Source organism: Sander vitreus, chromosome 8, assembly GCF_031162955.1.
Source record: "Sander vitreus isolate 19-12246 chromosome 8, sanVit1, whole genome shotgun sequence".
In the NCBI taxonomy this organism is placed as follows: domain Eukaryota; kingdom Metazoa; phylum Chordata; class Actinopteri; order Perciformes; family Percidae; genus Sander; species Sander vitreus.
Window position 1 is genome coordinate 14,706,098 of NC_135862.1, and position 20,533 is coordinate 14,726,630.

Below are 20,533 nucleotides of genomic sequence, written 5' to 3' on the forward strand. Positions count from 1 at the left end.
TAGTCAAGAGATTGCTTGGAGATAATGCACAGTGCTGGCTATCTGATATCCACAAGAGTTCTGTAAAAGTATTATCTAGTGATAATGTGTGATCAATTTTGTATGCATCTTTTGTCTTTTTGAGTACAATGTTTTGTTCTTGCATAGCGCTTTGCTTCCCTCTGCTGGTTACATGCAGCTATAAATTGTAGACTGTAAGTAGGTAAGAGATGGGAGTGAGATAAGAAGACATACTGCCTGTTCCTGGCAGATCTGGGTGAGACGGTCAAGTTGTTCCTCCCTCACCGCCTTGGCCTTCTCATACTGCTGGATCTCCAGCTCCATCTCCACCTTCACTTGCAGCACAAAGGCTAAAACAATAGGGCATATTATAGACAGTTTTCCTACAAAAAAACATTTAGTCTTATGTCTTGCTGATCTTAATTTCAACTAAACACTACATTGACTTCATTAATTCATTCCCCCTACCAAAGTGGATCTTGTAAATAGTGTATTATTGCACACACTGTTTCAAAATATCGAAGTCAACCACTGTTTAGATAAAAGTGTGCATATTCTCCACATTCACTGGCACAGGACAAAGGACTACAATACTGTACACAAGGTGGGTAAAAAAATAACAGCACAATGGATGCTGCAAACGATGCTAACCTTGTGAGATTTCAGTCATGTTCAGTTTTTGTTGAGGTTATGTCAGAAAAGGTGCTCATTTTATGATAAGCTTTTAGCCATTAGTTTGTGGTGGTATTGTATTGTTTTATACATACTGTAATATATTAAAAAACCACAAGGGGGAGCAACACTGTTAAACAAAACATTCTTCCCGAAAAATAAAATACTCTGTATGCACATATATGATCAAACAATTTGCATGTAGCAGCTGTTGTTTGAACTTTAAACCACAGATTCATTAGGACAGATGATGTCCTCCATCGTAACAAAAGACTAACAAATATGGAAGAATCAACCTCAAGATTGAATGTAGCCGATACCGCAGAGAGCACACTGCAGTATCTATCTCTGTGACTTGACAGAAAAGGACAGGATGCAGAGGACATCAGCCCCCAGCCACTCCCAGCCTCACCATCAATGATCCTCTTGACCCTCCAGATGCGCAGTGTGATGATGAGACCGATAGCGTCCCAGGGGCTGCTGGGGCCGTTGGCCACTGTGGAGGCCACCATGGGGGCCAGAGAAAGGACGATGACAGCTCCATCAAACACCTGAGAAAAAAACACACACACACACACACACACACACACACACACACACACACACACACACACACACACACACACACACACACACACACAAACAGCTACTGTGTTGTCTGTAGCTTTCACAGTGGTATGACATTGAGGGAATGACACTGCAGTGAAAGGGGCCCCAAGTAACAGGCCTAATGGGACCCATGGGAGCTTACCTCTACTTTGTTCTCTATGTAATCCCAGATCCCCAACACCACGATCCTGAACACCGTCTGAGACAGACAGAGGGACAGAGATGGACACAGAGAGGAGGTTACACACTGATTGAGATGGGAGAAAACAATGACAGCTAAACACAGTGAGACTGGATGATGGAGGCTGAGCACGCTGGGTAGTAATTTCCATTATTACACGGCCAATAATAAACCCAACCCAGTAAATGGCATTTGCAGTTGCGATTCACATTTCTTTCATCCCTCCACTGGTAATTTATCCATGACCTCATATTCATAAACAATCAAGGCGGTGCGATAGGATTTCCTCCAAACAATTAGAGACAGCGCAATTAGCTCCTTCTGCTGACGCAGCAGGGGCTGCAGAGAGCAAACAACTCTCCCTTTGTCTGTGTTCCTCTTCTGCCATCCCCTAGCCCCCATCCTTAGGCTATTTGCAGAAATTCAAGGTTGCACTAGAGCAGAAACCAGCCTCCCTGCTGTTGCTACTCCTTCAATGTATTACTGGGGGGGAGTTGCTTTTATTGATAAGTAAAACTCCAGCTATAAAAAAGTTAGCAGTGCGGTGGTCAAGTGTAGGGAACTAAGACAAATGTGGCCGGCTGTAAAGAAAATGGTAATCAATACAGCACACCTGAGGCCTCAAAATTATTTAAAACTAGCAGCACTAAAAGCTCTATCTGCATTTTAAAGTGTTTGTGCTGTGGATCAATTGAATAACCCGAGAGGGACCGACTGTGCCTGCTTTAACAACAGCAGTTACACACGTTGGTTTTTCCCCAGAGTACTGATGTAGATCTCTGTTGTGTGATTTCATAGTCACTTTCGTTAAGAACACTTTTAATGGCGCCGTACACAAGTTCACCCCTACTAATCAGAATCTAATCAAGCTGTGACAGAGGACACAGGGCGTTTCATAGTGTTGTTAGTATTGTAATGATGATCTATCGGTGTACTTCACTGCCCACACACTGCACAACATAGCATTAATCGACAGCCCGCTGCATCAGCTGTAAGTGAGACTGTTTTTGTGTTGAGCAAGAAAAAGATGGAGACTCACCTCAATGAAGAACACAGAGAGAATCGCCAGGCTGATCCAGTGGATGATGCTGGCAAAATGGAATGCATTATTAACTGTAGGAATAAAACAGAATAACTGATTATTTTAAAGGACAGTTTCTGTGACATGAAGTTGTAAAAAATGTGTTTTTTTTGTTTTGGCTGTTACCTGCTGTGTAACATTGACAAGGTGCAGTAAAGTGGTATGAGCACATTCATGCACACACATACATAAAAGCACAGACAGAGATGAAAGCAACATCATAAATGTGAATTCAACACAAGTGTACATGCATGTGTCTGTATCTTCCTGTCTATTCATCAGGCTAATTGTAAACAGCCTGCAACAGCACTCCGCTGTCAGCTGATGTATTTCTCTTCACGCGCCACCTCTCCCTCCCATCTGTCTTTGTTTGTCGTGTTCAGTGATCTGTCCATCAGTCCATTCATCTTCCTCAAGTCCTCCCCACACTCATCCACCAGCCAACTCTGTATTGCCTAATTTCTTTGTCCGCTAATCTCCCTTAACGCATTTGTCTTACTTTTCCTTTGTCTGCCCTGTCTAGTCAGTCAGTCCCAGGGGAATAGTAAAGACTTAAATGTATTTGGATACTGCCAGAGCGATATCTCCACCACATGTGTTCTTCACTTAGCCCCGTGACATCAAACAGGTATGACCCCTGACCTTTCACTTATGATAAATGAGGATGTCTCCACCATGCCAGATGATGTAGACGAAGTTGATACCAGGGTGACATGGGTATTTTGATCACTTGACATTTTGTGTTAACTGTGGAATAATAATAGAAGGATTATATTCCCCAGACCATGATTGATCAGAGCCTCAGGTCCCAGGATAGGTTATTAGTGACACAGAGTCATTATACAGTAGACATATCTGCACATGCTCACATACATGTTGTACATCTATTCTGTTTTGGCAGGTCCAAAAACTGTCCTGAATTGTCTTACAAACAAAAATGTATGTAACCATTAGGTATGACCATAGCACATTCACAGACTGCTAATACTATAATAAGTTACATGAATATATTGTGTTGATAGATGGGACTGTCATCGTCCTTTTGGTCATTTTCAAAACGAAAACCGTGTCATCTGCATGGCAGAACTGATTCATTTTAAATATGTTGTTTCCCTACCTTCAAAGAAATCTCACAGTCCAATTATTTAATCAATCCTAGCTACCTTTATGCCTAAATTCAATAGTTTGATGATCAAAAACAGTCAATTTTCTTAAATTTAGGAGTGACCACCCCCCAAAAAAGGTTCAATATATATTAAATATAGATTTAGTATAATTATAATAAATAATTTTTTTTTTAATGAAAATCCCTTAAATTTACAAATAATTTGGACCACAATGCCACATTTTCATCCATCCATCTTCGTCCGCTTATTCGGGGTCGGGTCGTGGGGGCAGCAGCCCCAGCAGGGGACCCCAAACTTCCCTTTCCCGAGCCACATTAACCAGCTCCGACTGGGGGATCCCGAGACGTTCCCAGGCCAGGTTGGAGATATAATCCCTCCACCTAGTCCTGGGTCTTCCGAGGAAGGAACGAAAACTGACCGGTAGATCGAGAGCTTTGCCTTCTGGCTCAGCTCCCTTTTCGTCACAACGGTGCGATAAATTGAATGTAATACCGCACCTGCTGCGCCGATTCTCCAACCAATCACTCGCGAACAAGACCCCAAGGTACTTGAACTCCTTCACTTGGGGTAAGGACTCATTCCCTACCTGGAGTACAACAATGCCACATTTTGCAGTTGATAAATAAAATTCTAAGTTTTTGGTGGCAAACTTGGCAAACTTAAAAAAAAAAAATAACAATCTCAAAAATTATTTATTGACTGGCATATACCTAAATACTGATATATCTGCAACAAGCTTATATTGGATGATGTATTGGCCTGGCTAATTTCTTGGTCTATAGCTCTAGTAAGTATACTATATATATTATATTACATATTATATTATATATATTGTATACTATGGTGTTGACTTTCTATGTTGCTATCATTTGCTCATGTTGAATCTAACACTGATTAATTGTGTAATTAATTTATATTGGTAAGAGTTGTTATCTGCGTTATATCGCCAGGTGCCTATCCTTAATTAAAATAACACCTTCACCTATGAAATTTCTATTTCCACAACAGATGTTTGTCACACTGTGAGAAAATGGTTTTATATTTTTCTTTTTTTCATTCTTTGCTATATAGCTTTATGACTACCTCTATTTATATATCTTTTGCCAGATACCCTTCCATCCAAACTGCAGCTCAGTCTAACAAGAGGAAGAGTACATGATCTATCTGCCGCTTAGTTTGTGTTCTATTTAAGTTCTTGTGAACTTACTCCTTTGTCATAGATCTCGAGTCCATGCATCGACCCAATGCCTTTGTATAGCAATTCACAAGTAAACAATTGTGCTGAGCAGTTCACTTTTCTTCCTCTCCAAGAAAGCTAATGCAAGCCAGGACCATAAACAATGAGTGTAACAAACCACCACCCCAGCATCATGTCCTTAAACAGCCACATCCTAATTATTATGATAATCTCAGTGGTGACGTCTCACTGTCTTGGTTTCTACCACTCACACTGCAACAGCTTGGTGTCTATGAGCAGCTCCAGCGTCAGCAGCACAACCACCAGAATGACACAGGCCACCAGGAAACAGTTGAAGCCCGCCGACAGCAGACAGACCTGCCACAGTGCTGCCCTTCGTCCACAGCATGGCTTCAGCCAGTTCGACCTGACCGGGGAGAGGGGAAGAAATGGCGGTCAGAAGAGCTAAAGGGGGTAAAGATAAATGGTGGGTCTTGTTGCCTTTTTAATATAAAATGTAACACTGGTACAGAGTCCAGATCTGACAGGCAGCAAGCAAGGTCAAATCAATAAAACATAAGAAACATCAAAATACACAAATTGTGAGATGTATTCAACCTTGACTTTGCTCCGTTTTCAACCAACATTCTTCTAAATATTTTTCAGCAGAGGGCACTTATCTGTGTACAAATTCAGAGCATGCATGCTGAAATTAATTTACGCTCTTAAATTCAATGTGAAGCATAAATATATGTTCTGCTGGCACTGAGATGATATATAAGTATTAAGTGATTCTGTTCATTAATTCATGTGTCATTGCTTCCCCCCCCCCTTCCTAATCTCCTCATGAAACCCTTTATTCTGGCCTTTTTTGCAACCTTCCTCTTCCCATTAAAGCTCTTCTTTTGTGCATCCTCAAGCAGTGCAATCTACTTACTATAACAGCCATTGGTTTGTGTTGGCCTATTTTTGGAAACAGATTACATGACGTCTGTTGTAATCCACATTCAAGCATTAAATAATTTGTTTTTGTCTAATCAGAACATGCTTGTATATGGAGCACTAATATATAGATCTATAGAGGAGGTGATACCCAACTCAGTCTTATATTCTCTATATTTGTTTAGACATATTACACATCTATAACATTACAGTCAATTAAGTGTGGTTCTGGAAAGATTAGAGTCTCTCTGTGTTTAATTCCCCTCCCAGCTGCTCCACTGGGTGAGAGGACAGGTCTCTGGGTGAAAAACTAGTTGACTTACTGGCTGAATGCCCAGCTGGGCGACTGTTTTGCTAACAACCAGGCTAGGAGTTAGCTCACTGGCTCTGGACGACTGACTAGCTAACTGGCTGGCTGACTGCATGATGTAGCTCTGCAGGCATGACAGTGGGGCTGCATGTGCACCATCTGGAGGGTGTAGTCACACCTGTCTGGCTGGTTGTTGAGAGAACATCAGAGTTAAGGAATGAGGGAGAAACTTGGGTTAGTGACACCTAAAAGTCCTGATCCCAGAATCTGTCATTCCTATACTGGTTAAGCAGCTACTGCTTTATACACCTTCCTCCACATTGCTAATATATTTTCCATTAGTTTGAAGTGTCCCAGTGTCCTTTGTGTGCTTGCTCCTTGTCCAGGTACATTGTGTCTGAAGATATGAGTGTCAGACCTGCCTTAAATCCATCCCTACTCCCCCCATTTAGGTTCCACCAATCAGAGACTGTGACTGACACTCCTACGGATTCATGGTCAATAAATAATGACAAGTCTCCAGGAGGCACACCAGGCTTTCCCTTCCTGTCACAGCTCTGCATTCCACGCACACGCTACTCAGATGTACTGAAAAGGAAGATGTGTGGGGGTTGCTGTCCTTTCTCTGAGGCAACACTGAGAAAGGCAGTATGTTTCCATGAAAATAGCAGCTATCCATTGTCACCTGTCCCCCATAGGAGAAAACCTACGCGCAATGTCTGTCAGAGGACAAAAGAGGATGCAATTTATTCTACTCTCCTCTTGGTTTAGCTCAGAATGAAGGAGGCAAACACTGAGAGAGGAAACGGTGGTGCAGCCAGTTCAAAGGCATTGGGACTCATCCAAAAGTGAATTGGAGAGAGAGCCAGGGAGGAAGGAGGGGGAGTTGGAGAAGGAAAAATGAGAAAGAAAGAACAGAGAAAGATGCAGATTGAGTTAAAGGATAATTCCGGTCTATTATAACTTGGGTCTTATTGGACAAAAATTACAACAGTACTAAACTATGTTAAATGTTAGGATTTGTAAATGTAGCAATATGGTTTAAATAAGCTAAACTTATTTTAAAGTAGGGCTGCAACTAATGATTATTTTATAAATTAACTGATCAATTGTTTAGTCTATTGAAACTGTTGATGACATGTCTATAGTTTTATCCAAAGCCCAAACATGTTCCCTTTACTGATATAAGACAAAGATAAGTAACAAATCCTGATATTTTAGAAAAAAATGACAAACAATAAATTACCAAAATAGTTGCTGATGGTTATTGTGTCCATCGACTGACCGACTAGTCGTTTGACCTGTATATGGAAGAGAATAAAAAGGTGTCTACTTTAAAAATCTATCACAGTTTACTTACTGACTATCTGGTGCAACTGTGACCAACTGTACTTGTACAATGAGGTGTTATCATTGACATTTCAGACACGCTTACTTCTGGTTTGAACTCCAAAAAAAGTTGGCTTGTCTGATGGTCTCTTATTTCTTGGCTCATTGGACTGCATTTTGTAACGATGTCCCCATGTTCCCTGGTTTTGGCAACGACTTTGGTGAATAGAAATCATGGCCAAAACTATAAAAAATAATGCTGAACTATAATAAAGTTCTCCTATGAGATTAAAAACTGAGAGGGAATTCTAGTAATCAGTGTCATTTTGCAGTTGCAGCTGAGCCTCCGGTGTAGCACAGCTACACATCGCCTCCATCCTTCACCAAGGTCAACAGAGAGGCTGAGCTCGGCCACGTTGTGTCAGTGCTCTCCCAGAGGCTAACCGGTGCACTCAGCCCTCTGCAGCAACCCTCAACAATGCCAACAGATTAGGAGCTCAACACCTGGGGTGACAAAGAGATTGTGGATAGTAATGGTATCATTAGCAGATACCATGGAGACTTTCCCCAGCACCGATTTGTTCCCAAGGAACAATGTCAAACCCCATCTGCCAGTGAAGGAGAGCCAAGAAAAAGAAACATTTACCTAATGATACGCCTAACACACAGTCACGGACATTTGTGGACCATTAGTTAAAAGACAGCAGCACACACCTCACTTACCCTCAGGACTGAAAAGCCAGGCAGAAAAGCTATTAATTTAATAAACCTGTAAAGAAAAACCCTGTCTGGAAGCAGAGTAAATGGCAGTGATGGATTACTCAAAGTTTAGAAACTTAATTTTAGGAAAATCACTTTAAACCTTGAACGCTGAGGACCTGAAGTATTTATGAGGAAGCGAGGCTGCTTCAGTGGTGAAGCAAGGCAAGTAAGGAAATCATCTCACTCTCTCCCAGGATCGCGACAGGTGCAGATCGAATGGGCAATACCTTCAGGGTTGCACAAATGTGTGTGTGCACAGGCAAACATCTCACACACACACACACACACACACACACACACACACACACACACACACACACACACACACACACACACACACACACTAAGTTAAGAAAATTGTGTGGAGGAAATGAGAGATGCAGGGTGGCATGTGCTGTGGACAGGTTCATAAAGACATCAGGCCAGCAGCTGCAGTACTGAGGGAAGATCGAAGTGCGGCCGACAGCAGCGCACAGCGAGGGAATTAGATCATGAGACCGATCAATAGTGGCCTCAGATGGAAGTGAAGGCATGCTGTACATGACACCGGCTGCAGCGGCCCTCGCAGCAGGATGGCCAGACAGGACAGAGCTGACAATGATATTGGGGCCCATTCACACAGACAGGACAGAGCTTTGGCTCCAGCACAGAAGTAACTCTCACTGAGGTGTGAGTTAAGAGATGGGGTCAGAGAGAAGGGAAGGGCTGCAAAGGAAAAATTCATTCAGAAAGACTCTATCAACTCGTCTAAGGTATTGATTGTAACACACACACACACACACACACACACACACACACACACACACACACACACACACACACACACACACACACACACACACACACACAGAGCAGCATTAGAGTCAGAGGATGGATGCGTGTTTGTCATCTTTTACCTCATTATACTGTAGCTATAATTTGTATCTGCATGTTGTCACCCTGTGTAGTGGTGTTTAGTCGCTGCAAATACCAACACCTCCCTCAGAATCTTTGAAAGGAAAGCCTAAAATAGTGTCGCTCTGAACGCCTCTAAATAATTGATTGGAACTCTTGATTAATGTCTTGATTGCACATTTACAACAGAGCAACTTTGCTTGGTGAAAAACTCCAGCACATTACGGTACAGACCTGTGGCAGCTGCCACACTATTACATGAGTCTAAAAAAGATCCTAAATCCTACATTTGACTTTGTTAATTTTATAGATTATTTTGACCAGCTATGTTTTTTCTCCAAGTGGCAGACACCTGAACCATGAATCTCTCTGACTGTTAGGGAGAAACATGTGAACACTGGTAAAAAGCTTTTGAATTGAATGTATCCTCTTTAATGGTGGAAGGGGCAATGCCAGATACTACGGACTACTGCAGCATTTTAAAATAATACTATTTGACTCAGGTTTTTTTTCTCCTCTCAATTACTCTCTCTGTACTAATAACTATTTAGCCCCTTGGTTCCTCTAGCATAAACTTCAACCAAATCACACCAATCTGCTGAACTCAGCAGACTCGAGCAGGCTCGGACAGGGCAAAATGGACCACAACTGTGCGCCTGAAGGCTACGGAACAGCAGAGGTTGGAGAACTTCATTCCATTCAGGCTGTTCAAACTCTCTATGTTACACCTGTTCCTTAACTTACTTTATACGCTTGAAGAGGCATTTCATTTAGCTTCTGTTTCCTGAGAGAGCACAGGTGGGGCATCCGCCTAGATTGCTTAAAAATCAAGACAAATGCCAGCATAAAAACTGGCTAAATCCTTTCCTGGGTAACGACTGCTGAGTCATCGGTGTTAAAACAGCCAAAAGAAGCAAAGAAGCCCTGAGAGAGGGAAACCAGCTAAGCAATAAATATGCTGAATAAAGTGGAGTTATCATAGGTAATCAATTGTACATTTTTCTTCCATGGCTCATCACTATTAATCTCTTATAGTCTCACCCCTGGGGAATTAGCAAACACTTCTGTGGTAAATTAACAAATCAAATGAAAAGGCCTAATCGATTACAGATGCCAATAAATAAAGTTTAGGCTTCAGCATTCCCTCTGAGTAACAACTATTTTTTTTGTCATCTTCTTATGAAAATGTAGCTTGCTTTCCAGTAAAACCCTTTCACTGGTTTCCAAGTGTGAGCAGCTACCATCTCTCCACATCTTACACCATGGTACAACCTAGCAGAGGGGACTCGGGGCTGATCTTTGCCAGAGAAATGGGCCACAGATACTAAGCAAATGGAGATGGATGGGGCTCCATGTGCAGAGCAGCAGACAAGCTGTCCCTGATAAATGGGTTTTCACCAGGACACTTGATCTCTCTCGCTCTCAGCCTAAAATGCAATCTCACACTTTGCATGTCTGTGAATATTAACAACCCCTCAAACCCTGCACTCATATGTCATCTATTGTGTCGCACATGGTGCCAGGCAAGAGAGCCAATTTGATGAAGAGGACTGTTCCTCTGTGTGTTTGAAATAGAGTCGGGGGGGGGGGGATCGTGCTCTCTTTTCAGACATCCATCTACACAGAACAGGTATAGTATGGATGTGGTTCCAATACAAAGCCCCATGAAATATTGCTGCTGCCAAGCTTCACACGGTCAGTGTTATTGTACAGTCTAGATTTTTTTTAATAATGATTCCATTCCATATTAATTCATTTTAGTGACAAGAGAACTTTATTTCATTGGGGATGTCTGAGCACTGTTAAGTAATGTAATCGCTCCAGGCTGGCCTGGGCTCACTTAAGCTTATCTAACATCCAACATTTCACCCAACACTGTATCAGCTTTCAACTGTAGCTGTCACCATACAACGTGGCACAGGGTTAATCCCACACTACTGTCCAACATGGACAGATATGACATTCATCAAATGGAGCCATTTCCATGTGTTCTGCAGCCGGCAGCTTTGTGAATGAAAGTGTGGAGGAGGGCTATCCTCCTTCCAACCTTCTCTTTATCTCCTCCGCCTCCCCTCTTCTCGAGTCAAAGCGGCAGGTTGACCCATAGGAACCGTCTGTCATTGCTGCAGTGCCACACTATCAACGGCATATGCTGCTGCTGCTGTAGGCAGCAGGCTGATCTGGGGATGATAACCTAGGACAAGTGCAGACTGAGGCCAGGCAGGGAGATGCTCTCTAGGAGCCTGAGCTCCTCCCAGTCTGCAGGTCACGATGACAGGTCAGAATGAAGGTGGATACAAAATCTCAACATACTACCTTGCTGCTGCACATTTGTTCAGACTCGTAAAATGTACAGTGTATAAAAATACACAGCTTTATCGTTATTGAAGTGCTCTGAGCATGCTGTGATCTATGACATACTCTGAAATGACTGTAGAAGGAAGGTATTTAACCAAATTTGGAAATAAGTAAAGAACCAAAATATTTTAACAGTCACTTATTACACATGTCTATTAGGTCTATCATGTTGGTGACAGTTGAATCAAAATATCGAAACATGACAAAGCATTCAGCTCATAAAAAAAAACTGATATTCTGTAGTTTCCAAAAATATTATCCACTATTTAAAAGGCAGACATTTTTAAATAATACAAATGAGACAAAGTGACCAAAGGTGGATGTGAAATGACACCACCCTCATCTTGGACTTTCCAGCAAGTTTATGAGCTGAAATATGTGCCACCAGAAACTGAATTTGAGTCATTTATATTTGAATTTGAATAGCTAAACTTGAATAACTGCATTGAAAAACTGAATTTGAATCACATCATTTGAAATTGTATTGTTTAATTTGAATCATTGCATTGACTAACTGAATCTGAATAGTATAATTTGAAATTGAATTTATTCGTTTGGAACTGAAGTGCAATCAAATTTGATCCTCACTGAAAATGTAACTCTCTGCCGGCAAACGCAGTGAAACTTCCCGCTGAAATCTACGTACAGGTCGTCCTGAACTACGTGGAAGATCCTCCCCATCACCACTCTGTCTTTGGCCGGTCCCATCTGGATCCGCGGGGACCGGCGCAGCAGCGAGGTAAAGCTGTGTTCCTGCCCGGGGGAAGAGACGCTGCTGCCGGCCACGGAACTCTCCGCCTCCCGCCGCCGCCAGAGCTCAGATTGCAGGTCGAAGGCGGCATATATATATATATATAATAAAACACATTCTCACCTGTGAAATGTTATCCCTTGCTGTTTGTTTTTTTCATTTCTTTCGTTCGAACATCCATAAGCAGCACAACAGTCTGGCATCTTTAGTGCTGATCCTCCGCCACTGACTGAACTCTATTTAACGATCGGCGCTCGATTGCTCTTTCTTCATCCTGCAACTACCCGGATGTCTGTCACGGTAACTTGAAATTGAATTTTGAAAACTTTTATTGTGAGAACTGAATGTGAAGATATATAGAGTTGAATTTTCAGTGAGGATCACATTTTATTGGACTTCAGTTCCAAACGAATACATTCAAGTTCAAATTATACTGTTCAGATTCAAGTTTAAAAATTAAAATATAGATGATTCAAATTCAGTTTCTGGTGGCACATATTTCAGCCCATAGAAGATGATACTGCCAAAATATATTAATATTTCTATCCAGCTAACCACTTCACAGAATCTGGAAGGACTGCGTGTGCCCCTTGTAGTCCGCAAGAACATCCACCTCCTACATAATCGCCCACGTCTCCTGATAAAGAGCCATGAGGAGCTGCAATGCAAGACTAAATGCACATCTCTGGTGTGTATACTTTTGCTCTGCTTTTCTTTTCTTTTTTTACAACCATATGTAACAAAACAAAACCAAGGCTTCACCATCAAAGATTTAGTAATGATCCCTTCCTTTTTACATCTCTGACCATTGGTATAAAGCTGTTCCTTTGACCTTCACGCTTTTCCTTTCACCATGTCCAGATCCAAACCAAAGCACTGACCAGAGATCAATATAAACTTTACAAACCGAACAGCAGTCCTATTTATGATCAAATTGAAATCATAAGGGATCTACTTATATATCTACTGGATAAAGTCACGTCCACAAAATGACAAGTAAGATATAAAAACATCTCAGGAATGTAAGTCATAGTAGCTTGAGAAAACAAGCTGTCCTGCTTATCACCAAAATTGAAGCAAAAAGCCACTGCAGCACAATGAAAGTGGATTTACATGATTGTACACAATCATTTACAAAGTGTTAAAACAGACTACAGTATGCAGAGGAGTCTCAGTGACTACACATTCTGATACAAGAGAAACATTGTTAACAGAGTTGACAGAGCTAAGTAAATCAATCAGTTCATTGCTTAGACATTAGGGCCTTTGATAGTCTTAGTTCATTTGAAATAATTTAAAATATTGCAGCATACAACACATTCAGCCTTTGTGTCATTTCTGTGATGTTACACACATGAGTCACAAAGGCAGCCAGAACCTGTGGCAACGAGCTGGCTCTGTCGCTTTTTTAAGAGCGCTTCCAAAAGACATAAATGTGTGTATGAAACTGTGATGACAGGTATGTCTTGGAATGCCTGGGACCTGAAAATCAGGAATTTCAATCTAAAAAGCTCATCAACATGCTGTAGCACTTGCATGGGTGTCAGATTGCACACTGTTTTCACTAGTCTGCTGAATACTTTCAAGCTTCCTGGAATCTGAGGAGGGCGTTTCTCTTAAAAAAATTATTATATTATAATTATTTATTTTTATAGGACAGCTGAAGACATGAAAGCGGAGAGAGAGGGGGAATGACATGCAGAAAAGGGATGCAGGTCGGAATCGAACCCGTCGAGGAGTAAACCTCTATATATGGGCTTGCGCTCCACCAGGTGAGCTACCCAGGCGCCCAGGAGGGCATTTCTCTGATCGGAATGAGGGCCGTCTTACTTTTCATGATAAAGAATATTCACATTGTTGACTTGATAAATCTCTCAGACACATGTCTTGACACTGCATGATTTTCCACTGCACAATGCCAAATCCCAGAGGACCAGGGTATCATATGGTGCCATGTGAGAGTGCTCACTGTGATGATAATTTTGCTGGGCTGCCAGATCCTGCCCTCTGCTGTGGCATTGCTGTGTGTATGTTTTCTGTCCCTTTTGTGAGCAAGACAGAGTGAGAAAGCTATGAGGTACGAGAAGAGAGTGGGTGTTTGGGACAGGACCCATCTGTCCCTGCACTCCGTCCCACAGAGCCATCAGCCCAGACCGGGCCAGACCAGGCAAAGTCCAGCCAGACATAGTCAGCTGACTCACCAGGGCTTGGATGGCAAAATGCTGGATGCTCTAATTAAGCTTATGCTTTTTGTCAACTTTCTTTGTATGGATTCCAGCATCGCAGCATGCCAAAGGGTTGTGAGTCACGCTTCATGAGTGGAGAGCCATGGACACTTGCTACAGGGGTGCTTTAGCAGGGGCGTGTCCTGTCCTGAGAGTACTGCGCCTGAAGCATGGCGATATGGGGATAAGAAAACAACACAAACCCTGGACAAGCAGGCCTCTTGGACAGAAACAGCCCTGCTACAGGGCTCTGACATTTCAGGAAAGCTATGGTGCTAACAACACTCTTTGTTTTCTGCCAGAAATCGACATTATGAACAGAAGCCTGTCTGGTAGCAAGAAATTGCTGTGTCATTGAGCTGAAATGAACACATCAGTGGAGACATTGTCCTTTTAACATGGTGACACTAATACATTCATCGCCAAATATCCTGGACTCCTGGACTCTAATATAAAATGAGGGGTGATTCAAAACGCCAGGTGTAATTACTATGTGCAATAATGAGCAATGGAGAGAGTGACGGCAGAGCTTTTTTCTCTGCCAGGGTAGATTATAGATTGTAGTAATTGCGATTCTGCCTTAATTATGGATGTAGCACTTTTTCTGCAACAAGCAAAGACAAAGTCTCTGACATCATATTTCTAGTATCTTCTTAACTGTGATGGCAAACATCAGGAACATCAATCAATATGTAATTACATTTTGGGCTTTTTAGTATATAAATTAATTATAGAAAGATTTCATTGATAACCATGCTACTAATTTGTTTCCAGCATCCTCAAAATGTATAATGTGTGATATGCTTCAAATGATGAAAGTGTTCAGCTTCATGAGCTTCACATTCCTTAAATACAGTGCCTCTTTTTCTACACGACCACACTCAAGTTGCTGTTTCAGGCTAGCCAAACCATTCACGACTTCTTACTAATAATCATCAAACATAATCATCTCTGGAGATTGTTTTACTGACTGTGGTCAAACTATAAAGCAACAACAGAAAGTCAAGGGTTGTGTCGGAGTGGGTTTGTGGGACGTACCCCTCTCTGTTGTCCTCTTCGTCAGGGTTCGAGATGAGCTGGGATCCAGCGAGGGATATGTCCAGGGCGGCCAAAGGCAAGTCTCTGTAGGCGAAGCTGACCAGCTGGACAGGGGCTACGCACTGGTTGTCCTCCTCCACCTGCTGGGAGATTACCTCTAGCTCTGAGGCTCCAGCCTTGGGAGGAGCACTATGTTACACACACACACACACACACACACACACACACACACACACACACACACACACACACACACACACACACACACACAGCAGCATTAGAGTCAGAGGATGGATGTGTGTCACCCATGGGTGGTTTGGCTAGTTTTACCTCATTAAACTATAGCTATAATGTGTATCTGCATGTTGTCACCCTGTGTAGTGGTGTTTAGTCTTCAGCAAAGACAGTGCAGTGCAAGGTTGTATGGAAGTGTGCTGTTTATTTGAATTAGTCAACGAATGCATCTACTTGGGAAATGCTCCAGGTAGCAGAGTATGATAGTGGGACTACGCTTAATTTTGATGAATGAAAACTAAAATTGTGCAAAATTTCTTGTTTGCAGTGTTTTCTGGCACCCTCAACAAGGACACGTTTAGTGATGACAAGTTGATCTACATTTCTCATTAGCAGAGAATGCAATGAAGCAAGTCTCAAACCACAGTAAATATGGCAGTTTGCATTCCACACATATGCAAATATTAACAGCTTCTTGACTAAAAAGATTATAGATATCAGCTTGAACAACAAATCCTGTATACTTTACATTCTTACAGGCTACTTTCCAAAGCATGCATTGATGTTTAGCATGAATTCCCAGGCAGCCATTGGTTTCCATTCATCACTATAGACTGAAACTTGAAACTTGCTTGAGATAAAAGATCTATTACATACAGTGAACAATTTGGTGCATTTGCCCAGTTGACAGCAGTTACCATTTTGAAAACTAACCCTGTTGGTGCACTTAAGGATGCTCCAACACCTGGTATTTCAGAATTGGTTGCCAACCAAACTGACATTATTCTTTTTACAATATTCATTCTTCAGCATTTGAATTTATGAAAACATAGCTCATGAGTGGCCACAGAATGCTCAACATTGCATTACCAGTTAATAACATGACTGTGTGCACTGATGGTTTTAAGTTTCTACTCGACAGAATAATGAAATTAATGAAAACCAATGGCTGCTTGAAATCAACATAAAAACCTATGGTATACTGTGCTCTAGGCTATGGTTTGCATGGGTGAAAACATGCAAAACTAGCAGTATCATCCTACAACAAAACAATATCTTTAAAAAGGGGATACCTGACATTGGAGGGCACAAGAAAAGTATTGTTTTAGCTTTGTTTATTTCATTTTGATTCATTCACTCTATTTTCTCTGTGAGGTTAGCTATATTCGGCCAAACCAGACAAAGTGACATTTTATTTGCCATTGAGGTCCTGAAACTTGAATGCGTAGGGAGGGCTGTGATCCTTCAAGCTCAGCCAATAGCGGACAAGGAGAAGTCACCCTGGAACAGGAGTCTCACACGGCTTGGCAGCCGTCCCAGTGCAGCCAGTGTGGAGACATCAATAACTCCAGTGCTTAACAGTGGAGGAAGGCATTGATTACAAGACAAATGCCATTGGCTTGGTGAATTCTACAACCTCTGCGCTGGAGGTGAAACCGAGTGGGAGGAGACAGTTAGTAGAAGATCACTGTGCAGACCACCTTGCTGTTAAATTTGAATGTATGCCGGCCTGGAAAGGAAAATAGGTCTTTCTTTTTCCTGACTTACTTCTTGACCAATAGCAGTTTCGTGGACTCCCTTGAAAGGATATTTTGTTATTCTCACAGAAAACCAAGAATCATCTGAACTATATTGTCTTAACATGGCACAATAGGGCTGTGGAACATAACTTCTTATTTAGTGTCCTCACTACATAAAATGCCTTGCCCTTCCCCTTCCTATATCTGATCCTTTGGTTATGCGTGTCCTGCTAGATGTGTTGTTTAGCTCGAAGGTCAAACGCCCATATATTCAGATGCTCGCCACAAAACACGACTGCGCATCCCAGTATTATCTGTGGACTTGGCACCTCTGACCAACCGCAACAAGGAAGCTAATCAGTCATGACAGACACACACTGTTTAGTGCATCAAAATCACATTTCCCAGACAATCCCAGCGTAGGCCAGGAGCCATTATGTGCGAGCCCAGTGGAGTGGCTGGTTGCCATCCTGGGGATGGAGTGGAGGCTTCACATCTGAACACCCTGCTCTCTTCAACAATGCAGACAAGGACAGCCAGTAGCATGCTAAAGGCTGGGATCTTTTCAGAGGCATGCATGTGATATTAGCAAACGCCACAAGAAAGAAAAAAGGTTAACAAAGAGCATGCATGGCTGAGGGGGAAATCTCGCACCCATACAAGAGCTTAGGCTTATCACGAAGAACAAAAGGGGCAAAAAGCATCTACACTAGCTAATGTTACTAAATGCTGGTCTGTTTTTGTTTTACATGGTTACAGCCACGTCTTAAGGCTGTTGTTACACTAATATGCTTGATTATATTATTATGCAAAAGACTAAAATAAACCTGGTTATAGTTTAACTTTTCCTGAATTTTTATTCAGTACAGCTATCATAGTAATTATACTCTTACTACACAAAAAGAGCAACTTAAACTGGTAATCCTAATTCAATGCATTGGTCAAAGATATTATACCTTCTTAGGAATATGTAGTATGTGTTAATATTAATTTGGGTTTTAGAGAGTACTTTAGTTTTAAAACCTTATTTGTGTATGTATTTCCTCCTTGTGTGTAATTATTGCCAACATCACTGTAAGTCATCATGCAGTATATATATATATATATGTATATATATATATATATATTTGCAGATAATAGTCTTTTTTTCAGTTGTGGCTGAGTGGTCTTTACTTCAAATTGTCAATGTCACGTTATACGAGAGATCACAGTACCCTATTATGTATGTATATAGGGTACTGTGATCTCTATTATGTATATATATATATATATATATAATAGGGTACTGTGATCTCTCATTTCTCAATGAAGTAACTCCTCTCATTTGCCATACCCTTTTCAGTTACAATAAGGTATAACCATATAGCACCTTCCATTCAGAGACACTCCCCAGTAACGTGGAAATACATAAAAGAACACTTTTTTTCTTGGCAAAACTCAGTGATTCCATAGATCTGGGGTTTAAATGAATCTCACTTGTAATCTATTCTAGCCTCAGTTTTCTGTAGCCTACCGTGAGAAAGGTACTCAAATACCACTGAAGTCCAATACTGCTGAACTCAACAGAAAGTAAAACTAAATCATATCTTTTTACTCTGAATACTAACACCAGCGCACATAAAGGAGGTTCCAGTGTTGACATAGGATACATCAGGACGGAATAATGTTAACCTCCAGGGCTGTAGCTGGGGGCCATGTATGTCAGTCGAGAGTGAGTCTGTTATATGTATATGACAAGACTTTAATCAGTGTTTAGTGAATCTGTTTTTTTAAATTCAGGACATATAACTGTCTCATGGTTGTGTTTAAGTTATATTATTTGTATTTTACTTCATACTTTTTGTTATTTGGTTAAACAGACTCTTACACAGGTCTAAGAAGTTTGAGATGACTGACATCTGCACCCAACTTTTCTCTGTATTGTATTTGCAGATAATAGTCTTTTTTTCAGTTGTGGCTGAGTGGTCTTTACTTCAAATTGTCAATGTCACGTTATATCTTAAATCACCTATTCTGAGCAATACATTCTCTGCTCCCTTCAGTGGATTTTCAAGTGCTGCCTCAGCATGAACTGGTGGTTTGCAGAGGGCATCGGTATCATTGTTATTCTGAGTGCTCACAGCCACGATATTTCTGGCCAGCTGCCTACAACCCAGCCGCTCTGTCTTACCAAATAAGTTTGTACGGACACTTGGCTACTCCTCAGTGCACAGCAATTCACTGCCCTGATATCATCAGGAAAGCGGGACCAATGTGCCAAATCACTTAAATGGGCACCGTCCAGATTTCCCAGCAGCAGCAGCAGCCCTGACACAAGCTCCTGACACAATGGTACATTTGTAAGATCAGATCTTTTAGGCAATGTCTGCTCTTTCAAGGGTCCAAGGGGGAAATTACAGCAGTCCACGATTCCACTGCATCAATACAGAGTGAATGTGTTTTGTTGGTCTTTGGAGTCTTCTTTTTAACTGTGAATATAGAAAATGCTTCAGCTGTTGTTTTATGTCCATTTCACCTCAATTAACAGGCAGAGAAGGTGAAGCTTGAAACATTAAGATTTACTCTGCAGACATCCTAACAGCAGTATACAAGTAACCAACAATAACTATGTTGGATATGGACACACAGTAAGACTTTAAAGGGTAAGGCAGTCATTATTCTAAGAAGAATGCCTAATTTATCCCGCGAGGGGAAATTCACAATTTTCACTCTGTTAGTATAGTTGCACACACAGTATAGTTGCACACACATTAAACACAGGCCTGAATTACAAACATGCTCAGAACCTATACATGCTATCACACTAATGGAGAGATGTCAGAGTGTGGGGCACTCCTCTGAGCAGTTGGGGGTTTGGTGCATGCTCAGAGGACCTTCGGTTCCTAACCCAGCTCCCTACGGACTGAGCTACTGCCACCCCATATATTTTTCTTATCGTCAAAAAACCCTATGAAAAGGCTAACACAACAATGTGTTATTCCAGTTCTCAATACTTTCCTACTTCCTGACCCTATCTTTGGCACTCAAGTCCCAAGTCCATTCATTCCCACTGAAAAAGTAAATCTTAAAATACGGATCACAAATACATAGTTTCCTTTAAAAGAAAAAGGCAAGGTCATAAAACAGCTGGGCAGTGTTGTTTTTGCGCTAGTGAGTATTTACTGCTAGACTCTAAACTACAGGGGCCAGGTTCATCATGATGAGGAACATGATGAGGTTTTCTACGTCACTAGTCAAAACGCTGGTTAGCCCCCTCCTTCTCAATGGCAAAACACTGCTACAACACACACAAGTTCACCATAATCTACAAAAGAACTACTTAC

General features: G+C 41.5%; 1 protein-coding gene across 2 annotated transcripts in view; it reads right to left on the reverse strand.

Annotated features, from left to right (window-relative positions):
- tmem266 (transmembrane protein 266) overlaps positions 1–20,533 on the reverse strand; it is a 35,241-nt gene that overhangs the window by 4,543 nt on the left and 10,165 nt on the right. For both annotated transcript variants that reach the window (XM_078256971.1, XM_078256970.1), the window contains 6 exons: positions 15,457–15,645; positions 5,120–5,274; positions 2,502–2,575; positions 1,424–1,480; positions 1,085–1,223; positions 235–350 (listed from right to left, as the gene is read on the reverse strand). In XM_078256971.1, coding sequence (XP_078113097.1) covers positions 235–350; positions 1,085–1,223; positions 1,424–1,480; positions 2,502–2,575; positions 5,120–5,274; positions 15,457–15,645 — 730 coding nt within the window. The remainder of the gene's footprint in view (positions 1–234; positions 351–1,084; positions 1,224–1,423; positions 1,481–2,501; positions 2,576–5,119; positions 5,275–15,456; positions 15,646–20,533) is intronic.